The sequence below is a fragment of the Thermobia domestica genome, chromosome 3, assembly GCF_964235325.1.
Source record: "Thermobia domestica chromosome 3, izTheDome1.hap1.1, whole genome shotgun sequence".
In the NCBI taxonomy this organism is placed as follows: Eukaryota; Metazoa; Arthropoda; class Insecta; order Zygentoma; family Lepismatidae; genus Thermobia; species Thermobia domestica.
This window is the reverse complement of record NC_137456.1, coordinates 208,917,082-208,936,187: the sequence shown is the minus strand read 5'-3', so window position 1 is coordinate 208,936,187 and position 19,106 is coordinate 208,917,082. Positions and strand designations below refer to the sequence as shown.

General features: G+C 34.7%; 1 protein-coding gene across 1 annotated transcript in view; it reads left to right on the top strand.

The window, feature by feature from the left end:
* The window catches only part of LOC145682095 (heat shock 70 kDa protein 4L-like), a 196,853-nt gene that overhangs the window by 107,115 nt on the left and 70,632 nt on the right, over nucleotides 1-19,106 (top strand). The window contains exons 7-8 of the mRNA XM_081753689.1: nucleotides 529-645; nucleotides 10,587-10,793. Coding sequence (XP_081609815.1) covers nucleotides 529-645; nucleotides 10,587-10,793 — 324 coding nt within the window. The remainder of the gene's footprint in view (nucleotides 1-528; nucleotides 646-10,586; nucleotides 10,794-19,106) is intronic.

The window sequence follows — 19,106 nt, the reverse complement described above, 5'->3', positions numbered from 1 at the left end:
TTAATCAATGTTATATGGGTAGATAGAGTAGTATATAAGATAAGTATTTAAGAAGACAAATTTTAATCAATGTTATATAGGTAGATATAAAAATATATAAGATAGATATTTAAGAAGTTAGATTCCCAAAGTAATTACTTGACAATAAATGCAATTAAATGATTATTTATCTGATTAGGATGAATTACTTCTTTTAAATCGTTTTTATTTTTCTGTTGTATTATTATTTTTCTGCTTCTTGTTGCTTTAAAAATTACTCAACCGTCTAGTGTTCTTCAGAAGTCGATTATTATATTGATTATTATACTATTGAAATGTTTTATGGCTTATGTCTTCAACCATTTGAGAGATATGTATTGAAGATTTTTCAAAAATTATTATGTCATTTAGCTGTTTCTGATATATTGTTTCTTACTTTCTGTGGATCGTCCTGGGAAGACATACTGTATTTTATGATCTACTATTAAATGTGTGAATGGTATGACTCTTATTTAATTGTTATTAACACAAAATATTTAATCTATGTAGGTACTACAGAACAAGGAAGACAAGAAGAAAGAACAAATGATGGAGTTACCACTTCCAATTATATACGGAGTGTTTTGTCACGAGGAGCAAAAGATGAAAAGTCTAGTGAATGACGAGGTATCCGTTTCATAAAATGATCACATCTACGAGTACAAAGCGTGTTTAAATGAAAGCTGTCCTTAATTGGAAATTAAAATACCGGCCAAAATGGGAATCATGACACATAAACAAAACAAACCGCAATACATAAGAATCCAAGTGCAACAGACGTTAGGCTTAGTAGTCATCACAGTTGTTGAGACAAAAATTCCACTACTTCACCAGGAATTGAATTCCAGCCGACATTCAGTGGGAGGGTGGCTGAGTGGTGAAGCGTTTACATCTGGTGCGTGGAGTGAGTGGCTCAATCTCAGGTCAAATAAGTTTGTGATGGATAATATTATATCTGTAGGTTTTCACGGATTGCCCCCGTTGCCTCCCAAAATCATTGCATTGATTCTTACATAATCTATTCTCCTTAATTATCTATTTTGCTTAGCCTAAAGGTCCTAATTGTGGGAGGATAAACTGAAAGATTTTATTTAATTTTATTTCCAAATGGAATACTATTCAACTACTATACCTTCCACCTTATAATTATTGTGAAACACTATACTGTTGTGAGTTTTTCAAGGGCCCGAACAAGAGGAACACGAATGTCTATAAATCCGGGCTGTACGATGCATGAAGCAGACCCCCCTAATGTATCCTGCACATTGCCCATCATCTGCGGCCGAGCATTAACATGAAAAATGATAAATACAGACGTCAACATCCGGGAAATTTCCTTCGTATGAGTGTATGTAAATTGTTGAGTGCCACACAGTAGCGCTCTGCATTTACTGTGATGGTGAGTTCCTTCAACTCTAAAAACAATGGTCGTTGAAAATCAGAAAGTAACATAAGTATAATCTTTCCACTGGATGGCTGGTTTTAATTTCCTTCCCCTTTAACGATGATGGATATGTCTCCTGTATAGATACCATCTTGGTTGAGAATTTGAAAGGGTACACGACGTATCTTCCTCTACCACAGTGCGCAGAAGAAAGTCGTCAAAATCTTTGGTATATCGACACAGGTGCTGCAGGCACGTAACCATTCAAAGGTACTTTTCGTCTGCAGTAATAATTCGCGGAACTTATTGTACACACACGTCATCAGCTTATGCCGTACAATAAAGTGCATGGTACCGCACAAAAGAACAAACTCGCGGTAAGCGTACATACTTTCCTGTTGATCCTCGTGTATATTAGTGTCAGCTTTCGCTACGAGGCAATCACTAGTGAAAACATGTTCCTAGTCTGGGCATGGAAATCTGTCGTGTGAGTGGAACATCCATGGTGGGTCTTTAAGTTACACTCATTTTCCTGTGAATTTCACTGGGCTAATATCCCTCTGCTAACAAAAATTGAAACAGCGTATTGATCAGCGCGGGACGTTTATGCAATCGCCGCCGCCACAGTCAAATGAAAAGTATTAACTGCTGCTTCGGTATGCGTGCGCGTCTATTACTAACTGTTGCCCCAAGCCCAACACATACTTTCCTCGATGCCAAATACATTGCAGTGTTGACCGGGGATGTTTCATTTGGACACACTTTCTATTAACGCTCAGTTGCATTATAAATAAATCAACATTACATAGTATAGGGTATTGTTACTTTATTCTCTTGTCTTCTTAGCGTTTCAACATTATAGATCCGAACGGTTAAATTCCGTATTTAGATTTCTGAACAATTCTCTGAGCACTACTATTTATTTAAAAAATGTACAATCAACAAAGAGCGACGGAATATGTCCAAACTCAAAGAATTCCAACGCCAAAGTATAGCGGATAAACTATTAGATTCAACATGAGAAAATCATCGCTCTAGAATTGCTGTACGGAATTATAACGCGAGTGGTGGTTTAAGTAGCAATGAAATAGTGGAACATGGTCATATGAACATTAAAAGTATGCGTAAGCGTCACTTGTCTCGCTGACCTCAAAAAGCGCAAGGTACAGACTGCTTCGTTCAAAGAGGGATACATTTTACTTCTATGACACGCCGGCTTGTCGCAAATTGTGGACATTCAAGGAATCCCGCCTCGATTTGACTTTTGCATACACAATGGATAGAAGCGAATAGTCAAGTGACGGTTAGGTAATGAATTCTTGCCCTCTTTGGCGTCATGTCCACATAACACCATGCACAGTGATAGCTGTACGGTAGAGCACGGCACCGAGTGTAGACATGTCTATATAATTTGACGGCATCCACTGAACACTACAATACATTGCTGTACCCATGCCTTTGTATCGGCTTCTATTGACCCAGGCACCTCAAGTGACCAAGCACCTTAGACTACAATACAAGAATAAACACTCTCGCTTTGCGTGCTGAGTGATAGACAGCCGTGTTTTCAAAGAATTACCACTTCATCCTGTTAGTAGTGATGGCCACATATGCGTTACATGCTGTCCTATTAAGCGCAGTTTCCCTTCTTGCGTATAAGAACGTCAAAGCAAAACGGCAATGTAAAGAGATGAGATTCATATTGATTATAATATTTTATTTAAGCTACTGTGCATCGCCAGTATTTAAGCTGCTATGCACGCTACATCAGAGGCTTGGATCTTAAAGTTTCTTCAGACAACTCCGCCTGCCATCAGCAGGAAAATGGCCAGTCAAATATATTCCAGACTGTACACTTCTTTCAGTATTTGGCTCTTATCGAAGCATACTCCCTTTCATTCGCCTCACCACTGCAGTCTGTTCAACACCCAAGATTTTCTAGGTGACGACAAAGTCTCATGGATATGAGCGAAATGAAGGAACACATTCCTACCTTAATCATCAAGTGTTTAATTTTGGGTGCTTCTGGCATCATCATGCACAACTAATTGCCCTCTGAAACGTCACGACGCATGTTCAAGCAATTCTTAAGTAATTCTGTCGGACGGCCGCCAGGCGTTTTGCAGTCTTTTGATATGGTCATAGATCTAACAAGGGGAAAGAAGACTTTGGTAAATGAATTTCGGGGCCATCTTTCGCGAGGAAGTAGTGGACATTGAAAGTGTTCATACTGCAAACTGGGAGAGCACAATGGCCAGAAATAGCGGAGAAAAAGTATCTTAAAGTTTCCGACTCGCATATAATGACACGACTCGTAAAGTTATCAAATAACCGCGTGGCAGAGTGAGAAGCATTTCCGACCCCGTGTGCAAAGGGTCTCTGGTTCGATTTCCGCTCAAGTTTACTTTCTTCGTTTTTCGCTTTAACCAATAAACTAGCCATTTGTACCTTCAAGTAAAACATTACTTCACCATATGTTTACAACACATAAAAATTAGAAATGTTCAAATCAGTTGTAAACTCTTTCAATGTTCCATGTTAACTATCAAAAAAAATGTAACCTTTTTCGTAAATATATTGATATCACGAATTATATTATGGTTAACATAGTCGTTGTGTAAAAAAATGTCCTCGATGCTTCGTGTCTATATCTGTGGACAATGTGCGAATTGCAAGGAGGATGAGGGGAAAATCCCCTTTGGTAATATTTGGTGTATGCTATAACCAGGAGCCGTCATTTTAGGCTTCGCTTGAGGGGGCAAGAGCACCACCGACTTAAGACTTTCACATTTTCTACGAGTAGATCAGTAGACAATCGATTAAAGTATATGAATTCCTCAAACTCTCCGGAGGTAATTTCCCGCTCCTGCTTCCCCTACCCTGGACCTGGGTACTACTGACATAGTTCCCCAAACTATTGTCGTCTGAAACACATTGGTTATGGAATAGGTTACATTTTGTTGATACTTAACATGAAACATTGAAAGGTTTTACAACTGATTTGAATATTTTCTATTGTTTTATGCATTATAAACATATGATGAATTAATATTTAACTTGTAGTTACAAATGGATACTTTATTCGTTAAAGAAGAAAGGAATTGACTAGAATGGGAATCAAACCCAGGACTTTTGCACGTAAGTCGGAGGTGCTCCTCACTTTGCCACGCAGTCACTTAATACCTTTACGCGTCATACCATATGCACGATTCGAAAACTTTAAGACGTTTTTTCTCCGATAATTTTCACTATTGCGCTCTCCCAGATTGCAATATTAACACTTTGGATGAGCACTACTGTCTCAAGAAAGATAGCTTAGAAGTTAATTTACCAAAATCTTCTTTCTCCTTGTAAGTCAGCTAATCCACAATAGATTTTGACTTGCGTTGATCTCAGTGTACACATAGATTGTCATTTCCATAGAGCTAATGACTAGTCGTATTCTCTAATGACCTTCAAACTATTAGCATCATATCCACTACAATCTTCCCACTTAGGTGACGTGTGTACTGGGATTTTCAAAGTAAAATTTGCATTTTCTCTATAGACTCATTTTGTGGGCGTGAATTTTGATTTTGTTCGAATCAAACAATGTATGCGGGATATTCTTAAATGTACCAGTGCATTTCAATTGGAAAATAATAAGTGTAAAAGTTAGAAATTCTAAAGATTAACGAAAATCGCACACTTCAAAGCGATTACATACCATTTATGTAAACATATGCTCGTATTTATGCTGGAATATTGAAAACTATTAGGATTAGTGGTTGTAAGGTTGGAAATACACTTATGGTCCAAAAACTCTGTATTTTGATACCTTACCGTTTAGGTTAGTACTGGACAGCATCATGTTTATTGGAGTTTAGTTGTTGTCCCGATTTCCTCAAATTTATAAACCATATCCTTTTGGTTACATACGTAATCTTAGGACATTAAAAAAATTCCAAATATTACAAATGATCCTTAGTTCATGTGTAAATACTATGAAATTTAGTAACGATGTATAATAGTTTTTCATTAAATAATAACTCTTTACTAGGAAACACTATTTAAGTCTATAGTGTATTGTGGATTTGTAAGGCTTACAAATGTTTTTGTGGATTATATTATGATCATAAGTATAAAATAAAATGTACATGTTACCGTACTAAACTTTCTCGCGCTGTTGCTTAAATTAATTCATGTCCAAGTATTAATGAAAAGTAGACCTTCTGAGGAAATAATACGAATATATTTCAGTCCCAAGAACAGGTTGTCACTTCTGAATATTTTCGTAAAGGATAATTTATGCAAAGCTGTGCAGTTGCTAACGAGGTATTTTCTATGAAATACAAACAAAATCATGTATCGTTTCTGGTAAAATTGCCCGCAAAACTCTTCCAGAAATAAACTTTCCTTGTATGCTCATAAAAAACAACTTATGTCATGTCGTATGGCTACTAATGACATATTAATCCATATTATATAAGAATAATAGTCTAAGTTGTTCTCCAAAAATTGTCTAAGAAAACTCACCATCAGGAATTCTTTTTGCATCTTTTCATGAGAAATGACTAGCGTCCCATTATAATGTTGTTAATGAAATATTTATTGATGAAATCTGAACAAAATCTAGTTAGAAAATAACACACACACACACACACACACACACACACACACACACACACACACACACACACACACACACACACACACACACACACACACAATAAAACTTTTGTGTACCGTACTCCAGGGCATGGATTCAATGTATTTTGTTACGCACAATCCAAATTTCAAAACTCCAAGAGAATCGACCGTATCAATTTTCTTTTTATGAGCGAAAAGCTTTAGTGATTTTGCGTAGGAAGAATACATGTAAGACAATTACAAGGAAACAAAGTTCTATGCAGTGGATTCTATCGTATGGATTCTATATATTTTCGTACACATAATCCAAATTTCGAAACCCCAAGACGACCAACAGTATCGAGAAACTTTAGCGAATTTTGGTGCGAATTTTAGTACGTAAGACAGTACATTCGTTTTTTGGCCATAAAACAAAATTGACATGATCAATCGTCCTGGAGTTTGAAAATTTGGATTCTGCGTACCAAAATACATCGAATCTATATCTAGGGTACGCTGCGCAGAACTTTTATTTTTTTGTGTGTGTCTGTGTAATCTTTAAATGGCTTGAAAATAAACTACACTTTGTGATTTTTTTCATGAGAAATGATTTATACCGCATTAATGAGATATGACCAAATTACCAGCGACTTTAAAAAAAATCAACGGAAAAAATATTCATTAAGAGTAACAGTAGCCCTTCTGCAGGCCCAGGGAAAATTCCCTTTATAATAGTAGTATTATTTCAGGTTTTGTTTGAGGAAGGCAAGATTCTCCGATATAAGTAAGTTTTCATTATCTTCATTACTGTGTTATTCTTACATAATTGATTAAAATATCCCTCTAACTAAGGCGACCAGTTGCCTTTTCTGAAGGTCCAAATGACACTAGTAGACGCTTATATACATATTACAATACCACAAGATTACAACCTATACTATATTCTAGGCTCGTTACCGAAATATTTATTTAAGAATTAATACAATCCCTCTGACCTTTTTCAATAAAATGGCCCTAAATAATTCACATCCGATAGTGAAATATACTTCGTATTTTTTAGACTTTCAAACTGTGTCGGAAGACTTATACAACCTTTGGTCAGAGTCAAAACGTTATAAAATATCGAGAAGCGGTCCAGTCAATATCCCAAGACTAGGTTTAGTCTATTTGAACTGAAAGTTCTACAGCCAGCGACAAAAATAATTGAATCCCTGACTTCTGTAACTCCATTAGGTAGAATCCAATACTTTTGCTGGCATCACAAACACTTAGACAGATGAAACATGTAATTTTCCGTGTAATTGGTAAGCCTGTGGAACAATGAAACAAAGTTTTACTGTGCAATTGGTGAATAAGAAAATCCATTTTAAGAATTTCTATTCTTTGGAGCGTGTTGTTCAATGGGTACCATATATCAAAGACATTATAACTTTGTTATGTGTATAATAGCTGACGTCACTACATACTGTATATGAAAAGAAATTAGAAAGAGCATTGTTCATAGATAAATTAGAAAATGGTTGAAATATACTGAAATTTAAAATTTTTAAGAATTGAAGGAAATAATTTTGTAAATGTTTGCTTCCAATTATGGTTCTACTCCAATTCTCCGTCATCCCTACATCTTTTTTCTTCTCAACAGAAGATCTGCTTATCACACTGAAACATATCTATTTTATTAGTAAAGTACAATGACGAAAGTGATTTCTCATTCAAAGACCAACAATGTATTGTTAATCTTGTGGGTTAGTTTGTTCCCGGACGATGTTCTCGAATACGTCGCAGGTGACTTTGTTCTTATTACATGAGTAAATACTTCACTAATTATCATATAACGTGACGTAAGTCATTTCTCCTCAAAAATCCTAAAGGAGGTAGTTATTCCTTAGGGCGAGATTTTAACGTTTTCAGAAACTTCTCATATGTTATATATATATATATATATATATATATATATATATATCGTTAACAACTCTATAATATGGTATAAACCGCATTTTCTGGAAAAGTCCACAAATGGAAGTTTACTCCTAAGCCTAATTGTGAGTTATATTTAGAACATATTCTCAAAAACTGCTCAGACAATTTTATTCATTTTTATAAATAAATATTAATAAACTAATATTCTCTTGGAACTGTATCCCCAGAAGAAGCTCATAAGGATAGTTTAATCTTGGATAAGTTTTTTTTTTCAGATCTTTTGTCAAAATATTCTCTTTCCAATTTGCTCACATTTTATAAATAAATATTTAATTAGCAGCTCTATAATATAATGTAAGGCTTTCTAACTCTACTTTCTCAAAACTACTCAGCATATTTTCTTCACATTTAATGTTCAACCCGATAATGTGATGTAAGCCTTTTCTTATAATATCCACAAGGCATAGTTTATTCGCGGAGTAGATTTCTTCACACGATTTTCGCGAAAGCTATTTAGGCGATTTTGTTCATATTTTTAAATAAACATAATAACAAACCTACAATAACGTACATCTCATTTTAAGTGAAAAATCAAGAGGGAGTAGTATTATCTTCCGAATAAGTATTATTTTTTTTAATTTTCGAAAACACCTATTATTCTTTACGTCATGTTTCATAATGGAGGTATGTTCAGCACGACTTTATTTAATTTACTAAATAGAAACGAGAAAGTTTAGTGCGGTGGTCCGTACCTTCTATTTAATTTCTTTCTAATTATGCTTTTATACCTTTTATTTAATTTCTTTCTAAATATGCTTTTATATCTTTTATTTAATTTCTTTCTAAATATGCTTTTTACATTTTATTTAATTTCTTTCTAAATATGCTTTTATACCTTTTATTTCATTTCTTTCTAAATATGCTTTTATATCTTTTATTTAATTTCTTTCTAAATATGCTTTTATACCTTTTATTTCATTTCTTTCTAAATATGCTTTTATACCTTTTATTTCATTTCTTTCTAAATATGCTTTTATACCTTTTATTTCATTTCTTTCTAAATATGCTTTTATACCTTTTATTTCATTTCTTTTTAAATACGCTTTTAATAAATATATCTTTGATATTATTTAAATAATTTTAAATAGTAAAGAGTAATCTAATCTGAATTTTTTCAATTTTGCAATCAGTTAACTAATAAGAGGAAGAACCTTCTCTAACCAAGTTAAGAAGAAACAGTTTAATGATATTTGGTACGAAAAAGAAAATCTTAGAAAGTTGATAAAGAAAAATTAAGTCACAAGTCCTTACTAACCCACTCCACTACTTAAACATATTTCGATAATAAGGATTTCATTATAAGAAGCCTTTCCAACATCCAATAGAAGTACTAGTCTCTCTATGTTTAAAAATGGGTCACTAAATAACTTTAAAATAATAATAATAATAATAATAATAATAATAATAATAATAATAATAATAATAATAATAATAATAATAATAATAATAATAATAATCTGAATTTATTTGATAATAAAGACCACAGCCAAGCCAAAATAGTCATAATGTACAATAATATACAATGTAAGATTACAAAAGAAATACAAATAAAACGAACAAATAAAATACATCAAATCATTTCGACCAAATACAAAATAAAACATTAGCACATGAGTTTGATACAAGCTAAATTGTAAAATAAAGTTACGACATAACATCGAAAAATAGCTATTAAATCGACCATGATGTATTATTAAGAAATAAAATATAATGAACATAATAAAATGAACAAATTACAAAGAAAATATATAATAATACACATAAATAGATATAAACAATGTAAATAAAACAAAAGACAATAAGAATTCAATAATAATAATAATAGTAATAATAATAATAATAATAATAATAATAATAATAATAATAATAATAATAATAATAATTATTATTATTATTATTATTATTATTATTATTATTATTATTATTATTATAATTATTATTATTATTATTGTGGAGCTATAATGAAAGATATATATTGAGAATTATGGTTGGCAAGAAACAAGATTTCAATAATTATTCATGTACAGCTGTTTTTAACGACTTGTGCCACCTAACATATTTATGTCCCCCAAACTTCTGTGGCTGTCAAAAGGCCTGGAACTACACTCAATTAGGTAAGTTTGTCACATTGTTTCGTCATTGACTTTTCTGTCGTTAATACCCAGAAAAAAATCAGATTGAAAACTCTATGGCATAATGAAAATATTGTTACTAGCAATGAATAAGTAACGGTGGGAATTGTAATTGGTGTGTTATATTTGTTGTGTTCAGTGGCGTATTTAAGGGGGGCTTCAGGGCTTAAGCCCCCTCGAAGTTGTATTTACTATTTTAATGCAAATGAAATATCTTGCAGAATTTTCACATTTCCAGGAATAAAGCTAGCAAAGTCCCTCCTGAAACAAAATCATAAATACTCCACTGGTTGTGCTATAAATAAAATTCAAGCGTATTTGACAAGCGTCAGTAAATAATCAACAATTATTCACTTGCCAACAACTTAGTGAGAACATATGTTTCTAGATATTGAATGGTTAAGTGAAAATGGTTCTTGTCACAATATAAAAGTTAATTTACTAATTATTTTTTGTCGTTTTAGTGTCAAATGAAACAAAATGATCAAGAAGAAATTGAGCGTATAACTGTCAGAAATTCATTAGAAGCCTATGTGCTTCGTCTGAAACGTGAAAATATCACAGGAGACTCTACATTGCATTGTGTTATAAAGGAAATGGAAAACTGGTTGGATGAAGAAAACGGAAATTCCAGGAAGGATTTATATCAATCAAAAATTCAAGAGCTAAAGGTAAAAAAAAGAAACTTTATGATACTAAATCTGTGCATTGTTACAAATAAACGTAAAAAATTATATGCATTTATCCAGTAAATATACAGAGTGTAATGTAACACATACTACAACACTTCGAAGACGATTCTGCAAATGAAAACAAAAAGTCAATTTGACACAGTGCAATTCGACGCCCTCTACGAGTTACAGATTGTCGCAAATGTTGGAAAATGGAATGCGACAGTGCATTGCGGACAAAGAAGAAGCAGTTTCAAACATCTTTGAAAAGTAATACCTAAATACATAATGGTTTCCGAAACACGGTGATACGCTGTGCAAGCAATTTCACAAATGACATGCATGCATAAACATTACGGCCAAACGTGATCGGTTGCGCTACTACAGAAGCTAGGGAAACTTTAAAACCACTTGAAAACCAAATTAAAGCTGCGCTTCCCTCTGAAACGACAATTTAGTAAAGGAGGTTGGAAACGCCAGCGATATGAACCCCTTTTCAGATTGCCGAATGCCCTCTTTGCAATGTCGTAGCCTATGATACTTTATTGTACATTATAATACTAGCCAGAATTTTGGATCTGGAGGGTCGTTAGCTGAATCTGAAAGTATGACAAAGTATCCAGGCATTCGCCTACATTTTGAGAGTAGCTTATGCAAGTTTTTAGGGAGACTCGCTAACGTTTGGGAGGGTATTAACGAAGTTCGGAAGCAGAATTACTTCGTACCTCCAACCGGCTGGAACCGAAAGATGCCAAAGCCCCCAAAATAATGTAGCAATGTGTAACGCATTGTCATACCTCTCGTGCCACCTTGTTATGCGTTGATTTTACTCGCTTAAGTGAGGTACTTTATTACATTTTGTCACGTTTTAATTCCTGCATTGTAAGCGTGATTCTGTTGTTTGTTCCGTCAGATATCATTTGTCCAATGGTATCGGTGACACTTGTCTGGGGACAAAACTGCATTCTGATAGGGGTTCACACGCGTTTCTAGTCTACTGTTCCGTGTGAGAACAAATGAGGCGCCTAGTATCAAAATCGGCCGCATCCATTTAGCTTAGTTTCGAATAATCTTGAAAAATATGCAGTGAATCTCCATATATACCGTACAAAGTAGCATAATTGAACTAGTTTTATAGCATAATATATTAACCGTTTAAACAAAATACTCTTTCCATGGAATTCCTTTAGATCACATAAAAATATAACAAACGATATATAACTCAATTTCGGTAAAAAGAAAGTGGATTTTGCGGCTTTTAACACTAGATGCCTCAAATGTTTTTGTTTCTGTAGTAGTGCTACTAATCACGTCCGGTTCTTATGTGGTACACATACATCATTCAACTTTTTTTTTCGGCTTCTTGTCTACTTCTGACATGTCAGTCTGCCCATGTCAGTTCACACAGACCCTGCTCTCCCTTACTGAAATTCATTGCACTGCGTCTCTACCACTCTGTTTCCGACAGCATTATGTGATTCAGATAATACCTCTCCAAAAATGTTTGGGACCGCATCCTGTCAGAGCTCTCTTTGTCAGCAATGCGATATCACATGTAATTTTCCAACACTCGCCACACTTGCTATCTCGGCACTCTATCTTGGTGCCGAATTTTACAGTGTAATGTTGACTTCTTGTTGGTTTTGTTTTCAAATGTAGTATATTATCCCAAGCGTTGTAGTATTTATTACTACACCCTTACATTATACATATAGTGGTAATTCCATATTTGATTTCTCTCATAGTATCTATGTAATTCCTCGCGCCCTTAGGAAAATTCCTTGCTTTTTTATTGTATGCATTTCTTTTTTGTGTTTTTCTACGCTTAATGTTATGTTTCTGCGCTGCCTGAAGTAATTCTGTGAATTGTTTGCTAGTAGTCATTGCAAAAGTTCATATTATTTTCACGATTTCGCATGCCCCTAATCGGTATTTTTGACTTACATTTATTCTATAAGTACACGTATAAATTAATGTATATCAATACAGTAAATCTTCTGAATAACGGACACCAATGCAACATGAGTTTTGTCCGTTACAGAGAGGTTACAGAAATGTAATTTCTCACAACGGTAATTGTATGCAGTAATATACAGTAAATACATTATGTATGAGTATAAATACGTAAAATTTAATATGCAAATACTCTTTTGCACTGCATCAACTGATGAAGAATAATATGCCAAAGATGTTTGGATATTTTCCTACATGGGAGGGAAAGTGTTTTTCATTTATTTCAAATTCTCAAAACCTTCTAAGAAGATGCGTTAGGAACCAACTAATCGGCTAAATTCTTTTGTTTAGCTCTTTCCTCCACAAGCGTAATAAAACTCATTAGCAAGTGTCCTCTTAGAATACTAAGTACGGTTACGTAAGAATCATGTGTTTGTGTGTGTGTGTGTGTGTGTTTGTGTGTGTCTGTGTGTACAGGCGCGGTACCTTCGTTGACGGAATGGATGAAAAGGCAAGTTATTCAGAGTGCATATATTTATTGACCCAGCCCCAATCACAAATAATATTCTCTTAGAGAAAGTGAACACGGAAGCCGGGAAAACTCCCACCCAAACTTGTTCCAGTATCATAAGTAAAAGAAAAATGTTTCTTTTCCCAAAAAGTAAGGGAGGAAACATTGCTCGTTGAAAATGATATTGTAAAACAACCAATGTTTGTTTTGTTATCTATGAAACTGTCGGAAAAGATGCAAGGCCCAGAGGAAAATGGACTAAGTTTGTTAGGAGAAGGAAGATCTTTCGCATAGAATTCTTGGTTATACGTCTGACCGTACATGAGTATTATTACTTTATTGAAGGTTTCCTAGGATTTCCACCAGAAAGCAGATTACTGTGGGCAGAAAACAAGAAGAATTTCAAGTTCAGTCTAAGTTTTTCTGTTTGATGGTTTACCAGATCTAGATTCATAATAGATACATTTGTGGGGAACAGAATTTCCTGTCTACGGTAATAAATTGCAGAACCGAGAATAATTCCTGTCCGTTATGAAGAGGTTATTGAAACATTTGGGAGAAAAAAACTGTCCGCGTTCGTATCTGAGAGTGTTCGTAAAAGGGAGGGTTTTGTTCCATAAGAGAACATATTTTTGCCGGGACAAAAAAGTCTAAAAATGAAAAGAAAATGAAATCTGTAAGTTTTACGTCCCATGCTTATGCCGGTTAGGCTAAAGGATACGGTGATGATGAGAAATGAATGAAATGGTGGAATGAAGAAAGTGGGAGGAAACGGGAGAACCCCGAGAAAACCCACGCACACGGTGTTTGTCCACCACAAAGTTCACATGGCGGGAGCCGGGATCGAACCCGGGACCTCATGCACCAGAGGTGAACGCTCTACCACTACAAAAAAAATCTGTCCGTATTATAGAGGTGTCCGTTAAAGGTGGCTTCAGTGTAGTTTCTGTTTCTAAACTTCATTTGCAATGTTTGGGAGGTGATTTTGCTTATGCAAACAGAAAAACATTTAAGCCTGTAAATAACAAAATGTCAATTTTCGACAATTTGTTATTGGAAGTTGTGAAAACTGAAGTTCTACAGCGCGTACTGGCAAACAATTCACAGAATTACTTCAGGCAGCCCAGAAACATAGTATGAAGTGTAGGAAAACACAAAAAGCAAATGTGTACAATGAAAAAGTAAAGAATTTTCCTATGGGCGTGAAGAATTGCGTGGATACTATAAGGGGAGTGAAATGTTGATTGAGAGGATGTACATTATATATAGCCTGAGGCAGCTAAAAGTACCACCTGAAATAGCGAAGAAACTACAAACACTAACGCTGTAAGGTTTGAGAGAAACAATAAAGCAGTAGGGGCTCGTAAAATGGAGCTATGTGGTGGTTGGAAAAAGAGCGACAAATGGGGCATCTGGAGCAAAGTTATATGTTGTTAAATGGAACGATATACATTAACATGCATAATATAAAAGAGCACACGCAGAAAAACAAACGCTTTTGGTCCCATGTGTGTACTGCACATAGGAACGAAGAGATGGCCATGTAAATAGGTGTAAGCAAAATAACAAGAGGTCCACTTGACCGTCAGTACCCCGGCTTGTATGTATGAGCTGTCAGAACAAATCGGACAAGATAAAGAAAGGGTTGATAACAGGGAAGGAAAAGTAGAGGAGACATCGTCAGCACCATTTGTGTGACAGTGTTACAGCATAATGAGAATAGCCATTACAGTATGTGGCAGAACCACTGTGTAATAAGTGAAAACATGTCAAAGTGTATGTCGTGATGGCTGTCGTCTGTCCGGATATCTCTCTGCGTACACACGGCAGGCTTCTGAGGCATCCTTTCGGCATTCCTCATAAATCAGGATCATGTCCGCTTTTTCTATGTTCGTAAACATCATACCCTTTGCTATTACCACTACCACTGCCTGCTATGAACTAACACGATCTCGTGGCTCTGCAGTCCAAACATGCTCTGCGTCACGACAGTTTTGTCAGGCACCTGAGACGTCTTACATGCCGTGGTACTGACGGTCAAGTGGGCCACTTGTTATTGCCAACACACTAACACTATCACTAAAATTTCAAAAACACTGCACTTTTCACTAACACTACCACTAATAATTATTGACACATTGTTTTTCACTTGTATGACTTGTTTCTCACATATGAATTTCATTTTCTACATTTCCAGATTTTCCCAGTTCCCTCTTTCCCGGACATTTTTGTTTCTCTCCTATATAGTAATTTTTCATCATTTTCTTGCCCTCTTTACATTTCATTTCCTTGGCCAATTCCTGCCCGCTTGGCGTTCCTTAGTGTTTTGGTTGGTTTCTATGGATTGGGTCCGGGGTCCACTCAGAGCACTTAGTATAGACCCGGTCCGTTATATCCCAATGTCATCTTCGCCAAATCTCACTCGGCGCGTAAGCGGTATATTTGCTGTATGGTTCCGCTAGAACTTGCTTCTTTGTATTGATCCTATTTTCCTCCCGTAAGCCACTTCACACACACTCATTTTCACTCACGCACGCACCGGAATTCCTTTCCAGTCACTCAATGTGTTCCCGGTGGGAGACACGGTGTTCCTGTGTTTCCCGTCCTGGAGTCCTCTCTCCGGTCCAGGAACAACTCAGTCTTTTCATTCAATCTCTTTCATTCGTGTGCTCTAGTCTTCGCCATGAGTTAAATTTTTTCTATATAGTTGTGTTCTTATATCTGAATGTTCATTTGTTAATCTTTTCAGTTTCTCACAGTCTTCCTTATTTGTAAGTTTTATTTCGAATGTCCGTTCTGAGTACTAAGTCGTCTTAAAATGTTGGACACCACATAATATGGGGTTCTAGGGTTCCAATTTCTCTGCAGTCACAGTCCGGTGTTTGTTTGGATTTCATTTTATATAGATTATCTTCATAGGGTCCATGACCTGTTAAGAAATGAATGATTCCATATGTTGGATTTAAATGTTTTATATTGGTTCTGTCTTTTATTTCTGGCAATATCTGAAGTATCCTATGTACTAATTTCTGTTTTTGCCAGTTTTCGTTCCAAATTGTTATAATATGGTTTTCAATTTCCTCTTCCGAATTTAGTTCTTTGTCAAATGTGTTTCTGATTTTATCAAAATTCCCTTTTGTTAGCCAATAATTTGCAGCCCGCTGTAATGCTACGAAATCCATTGATTTTATTCCTAGTACTGTGCACAGCGAACTATATGAAGTGGTTGAAAATGCTCCACTTAATCTTATTAACAAAATTCTTTGTGGTCTGTTTAGTCTATTCTTGTATGTTTGATTTTCTAAGGTTCTTCCAATCCAAACGCTTGATGCATAAGTTATTGCGGCTGTTAAAATTGTTTCTTGGTACAGTTTAACTATTTTTAATGGTAAGTTATTCTTGTTTCTGGCTATCATGGTTAATTTGTTTGCTATATTGTTCCCTCTACTTGTTACGTATTTAAAGTGTGCATCAAAATTTAGTTTGTTATCCGTATTATCCCGAGGAATTTTAACTTCTGTTCTCTTTTGATGTTTATTTCATTTGGTTTAATAATTGGATTTCGCTGCAATCTGGTTCCGAAGATTAGATATTTTGTTTTGCTCGGTGAAATTTTTAATTTACTTTCTTTACCCCATTTTCCTAATTTTCCTATTATTTTTCCAGTTTTTATTTCGAGTTCTCTGCTACTATTTCCACTTGTTGTTATTGCGACGTCATCTGCAAAAGCTACGACCACATCCACTTCTCGCAGTTTGTTTAATTCTTCTAGACATGGCTGCAGTTCTATGTCCCATAATATTGGTCCTAAGATGGAACCTTGTGGGCAACCTTTTCCGGCAGTAATCTCAATATCTCCTTCCGTGTTTGGTATTAAGATTTTCCTATTTAATTAATATTTTTTATTAAATTTATTATGTAATTGGGTAATTTTAGTTTTTTAATATTTTCTATTAAAGAGGGAAACCAGAGATTGTCAAATGCTCCTTCAATATCTATAAAGAGCGGTAATACGTATTTGCGTTCATATCTTTTTTCCTTAATATTATCCACTAGTCTATTTATAGCGTCTTCCGTTGATTTGCCGGTTCTAAAACGATATTGTAGTTGATCTTCCCTAAAGTCTCTATATTTCTGTAATCTGTTCAAGATTATTCTTTCATAAATTTTTGAAATGTTTTTTACGAGGCAGATTGGTCTATAAGACCCAACTTCTGATGCGCCTTTCTCTGGTCCCTTTGATAGAATGCTTAATTTTGAGATTTTTCAAGAGTCTGGAAAAGTTGTTTCTTTAATAACCAGTTGAATAGTCTTGTTAAGCATGGTATCTATATGTCTTTCGCTTTTTTATATGTCTCCACTTTTAGTCCATCTACTGCTGGCGCTTTTCTGTTTTCTAAATTTTTTATAATCTTTTCCATTTCTTCATTTGTTACTAAGTCTTCCTCTGGTACGGTACCCATGTTTCCTTCCATCAATTTGTTTCTTAATTCGTTGTTACTTTCTGTATCTGTCTCACATGTATCCTTGGGGAAGAACTTATTCATTAAAATCGTTAGTGTTTCTTCCTTGCTTCTAGTTAATGTTTCATCTGGTTTTTTAACTGTATTCAAAATTAAAGGATTTATTTTTTGTAATCAACTTGTATGGTATTCCCCAAGGACGTAATTCTATGTTCGTTTTTAGAAATGAATCCCAGCTACTTCTCTTGAATCTAATAGTTCTTCTTTATATTTTCTTTTTGCAGCTCTGTATATTTCTAATCTCATTTCTTTCAGTAGGGAATAGATTGTTGATTGATAACGTTTTTTTGTTGATGTTGTTATTAGCCTTTGTAATTTAGGGTCCCAAAAGTCTTCATATTTTTAAAATTTCTTTGCTTATTGGGGTTGCTTCTTTGATTGCTTCTTTAGTTGCTGTTTCTATTTGCTGTATTATCTGTTGTACGCTACTGTCTTCGTCTTCGTCAATTTGTGGCAAGTTTAATTGATCTTTAAATATATTCCAATTTGTTTTCGCGATGTTGTATGTTTCTACTGCGTTAAATATTTCGTGTATCTGTATCTCGAAGAAAATAATCTCTTGATCGCTCAGTGTGAGACTATCTCCCAATTTCCAATTTACCACCTTGTTTGCTAACTGTGTTGTTGCACATGAAATATCTATATATGATTTTCCTGTTTCCTATGAAGGTTGGTCTGTTATGGAAAATTAAATTCTGAACTAGGTCGCCCCTATCATCGTTTTCCTGTACTCCCCGCATTGTTCATTTTGTATTTGTATCCGCCAAAAAGAGAATACTGTTATTATCTCTTTGTCTTAATATTTCCTGGATTTTGGTAACAAATATTTGGGTTTCCAATCGATATTGGAAGTAAGCATTTATTATCCAGAACTTAGTTCTTTTCCGTTTAATTTCCACAGTTGTAATCCAATTATCTCCGAATCGAGTTAGGTTTAATATTTCGATTTCCTTATTCATTATCACAATCACAGCTTTAGACCCTTTTCCTCCGTATACTATCCTATTTCCTACAGGTAAGGTAGTTAGTTTCCCATTGAAAAGGTAAGGCTTTTGTATCGCCACAATATCTATTTTTTGAATTTCCGCAAGTCTTCTTAACTCCATTGTTGCTACCGTGCTTCCTTGTGCATTATTTTGCTTTATTTTTAAACTTTGACAGTTATTATCCAAATCTCGTGAAAATATATGCATCCACACCAGACTTCTTCGGGTCATAATATACCCTTCTGTGTGCTCTAACTAATTGTTTATAAACACTATCTAAGGACCAATATATGCCTCGTCTTTCAAATACTTGGTCCACCAAATCTAGGAGTTCAAAACC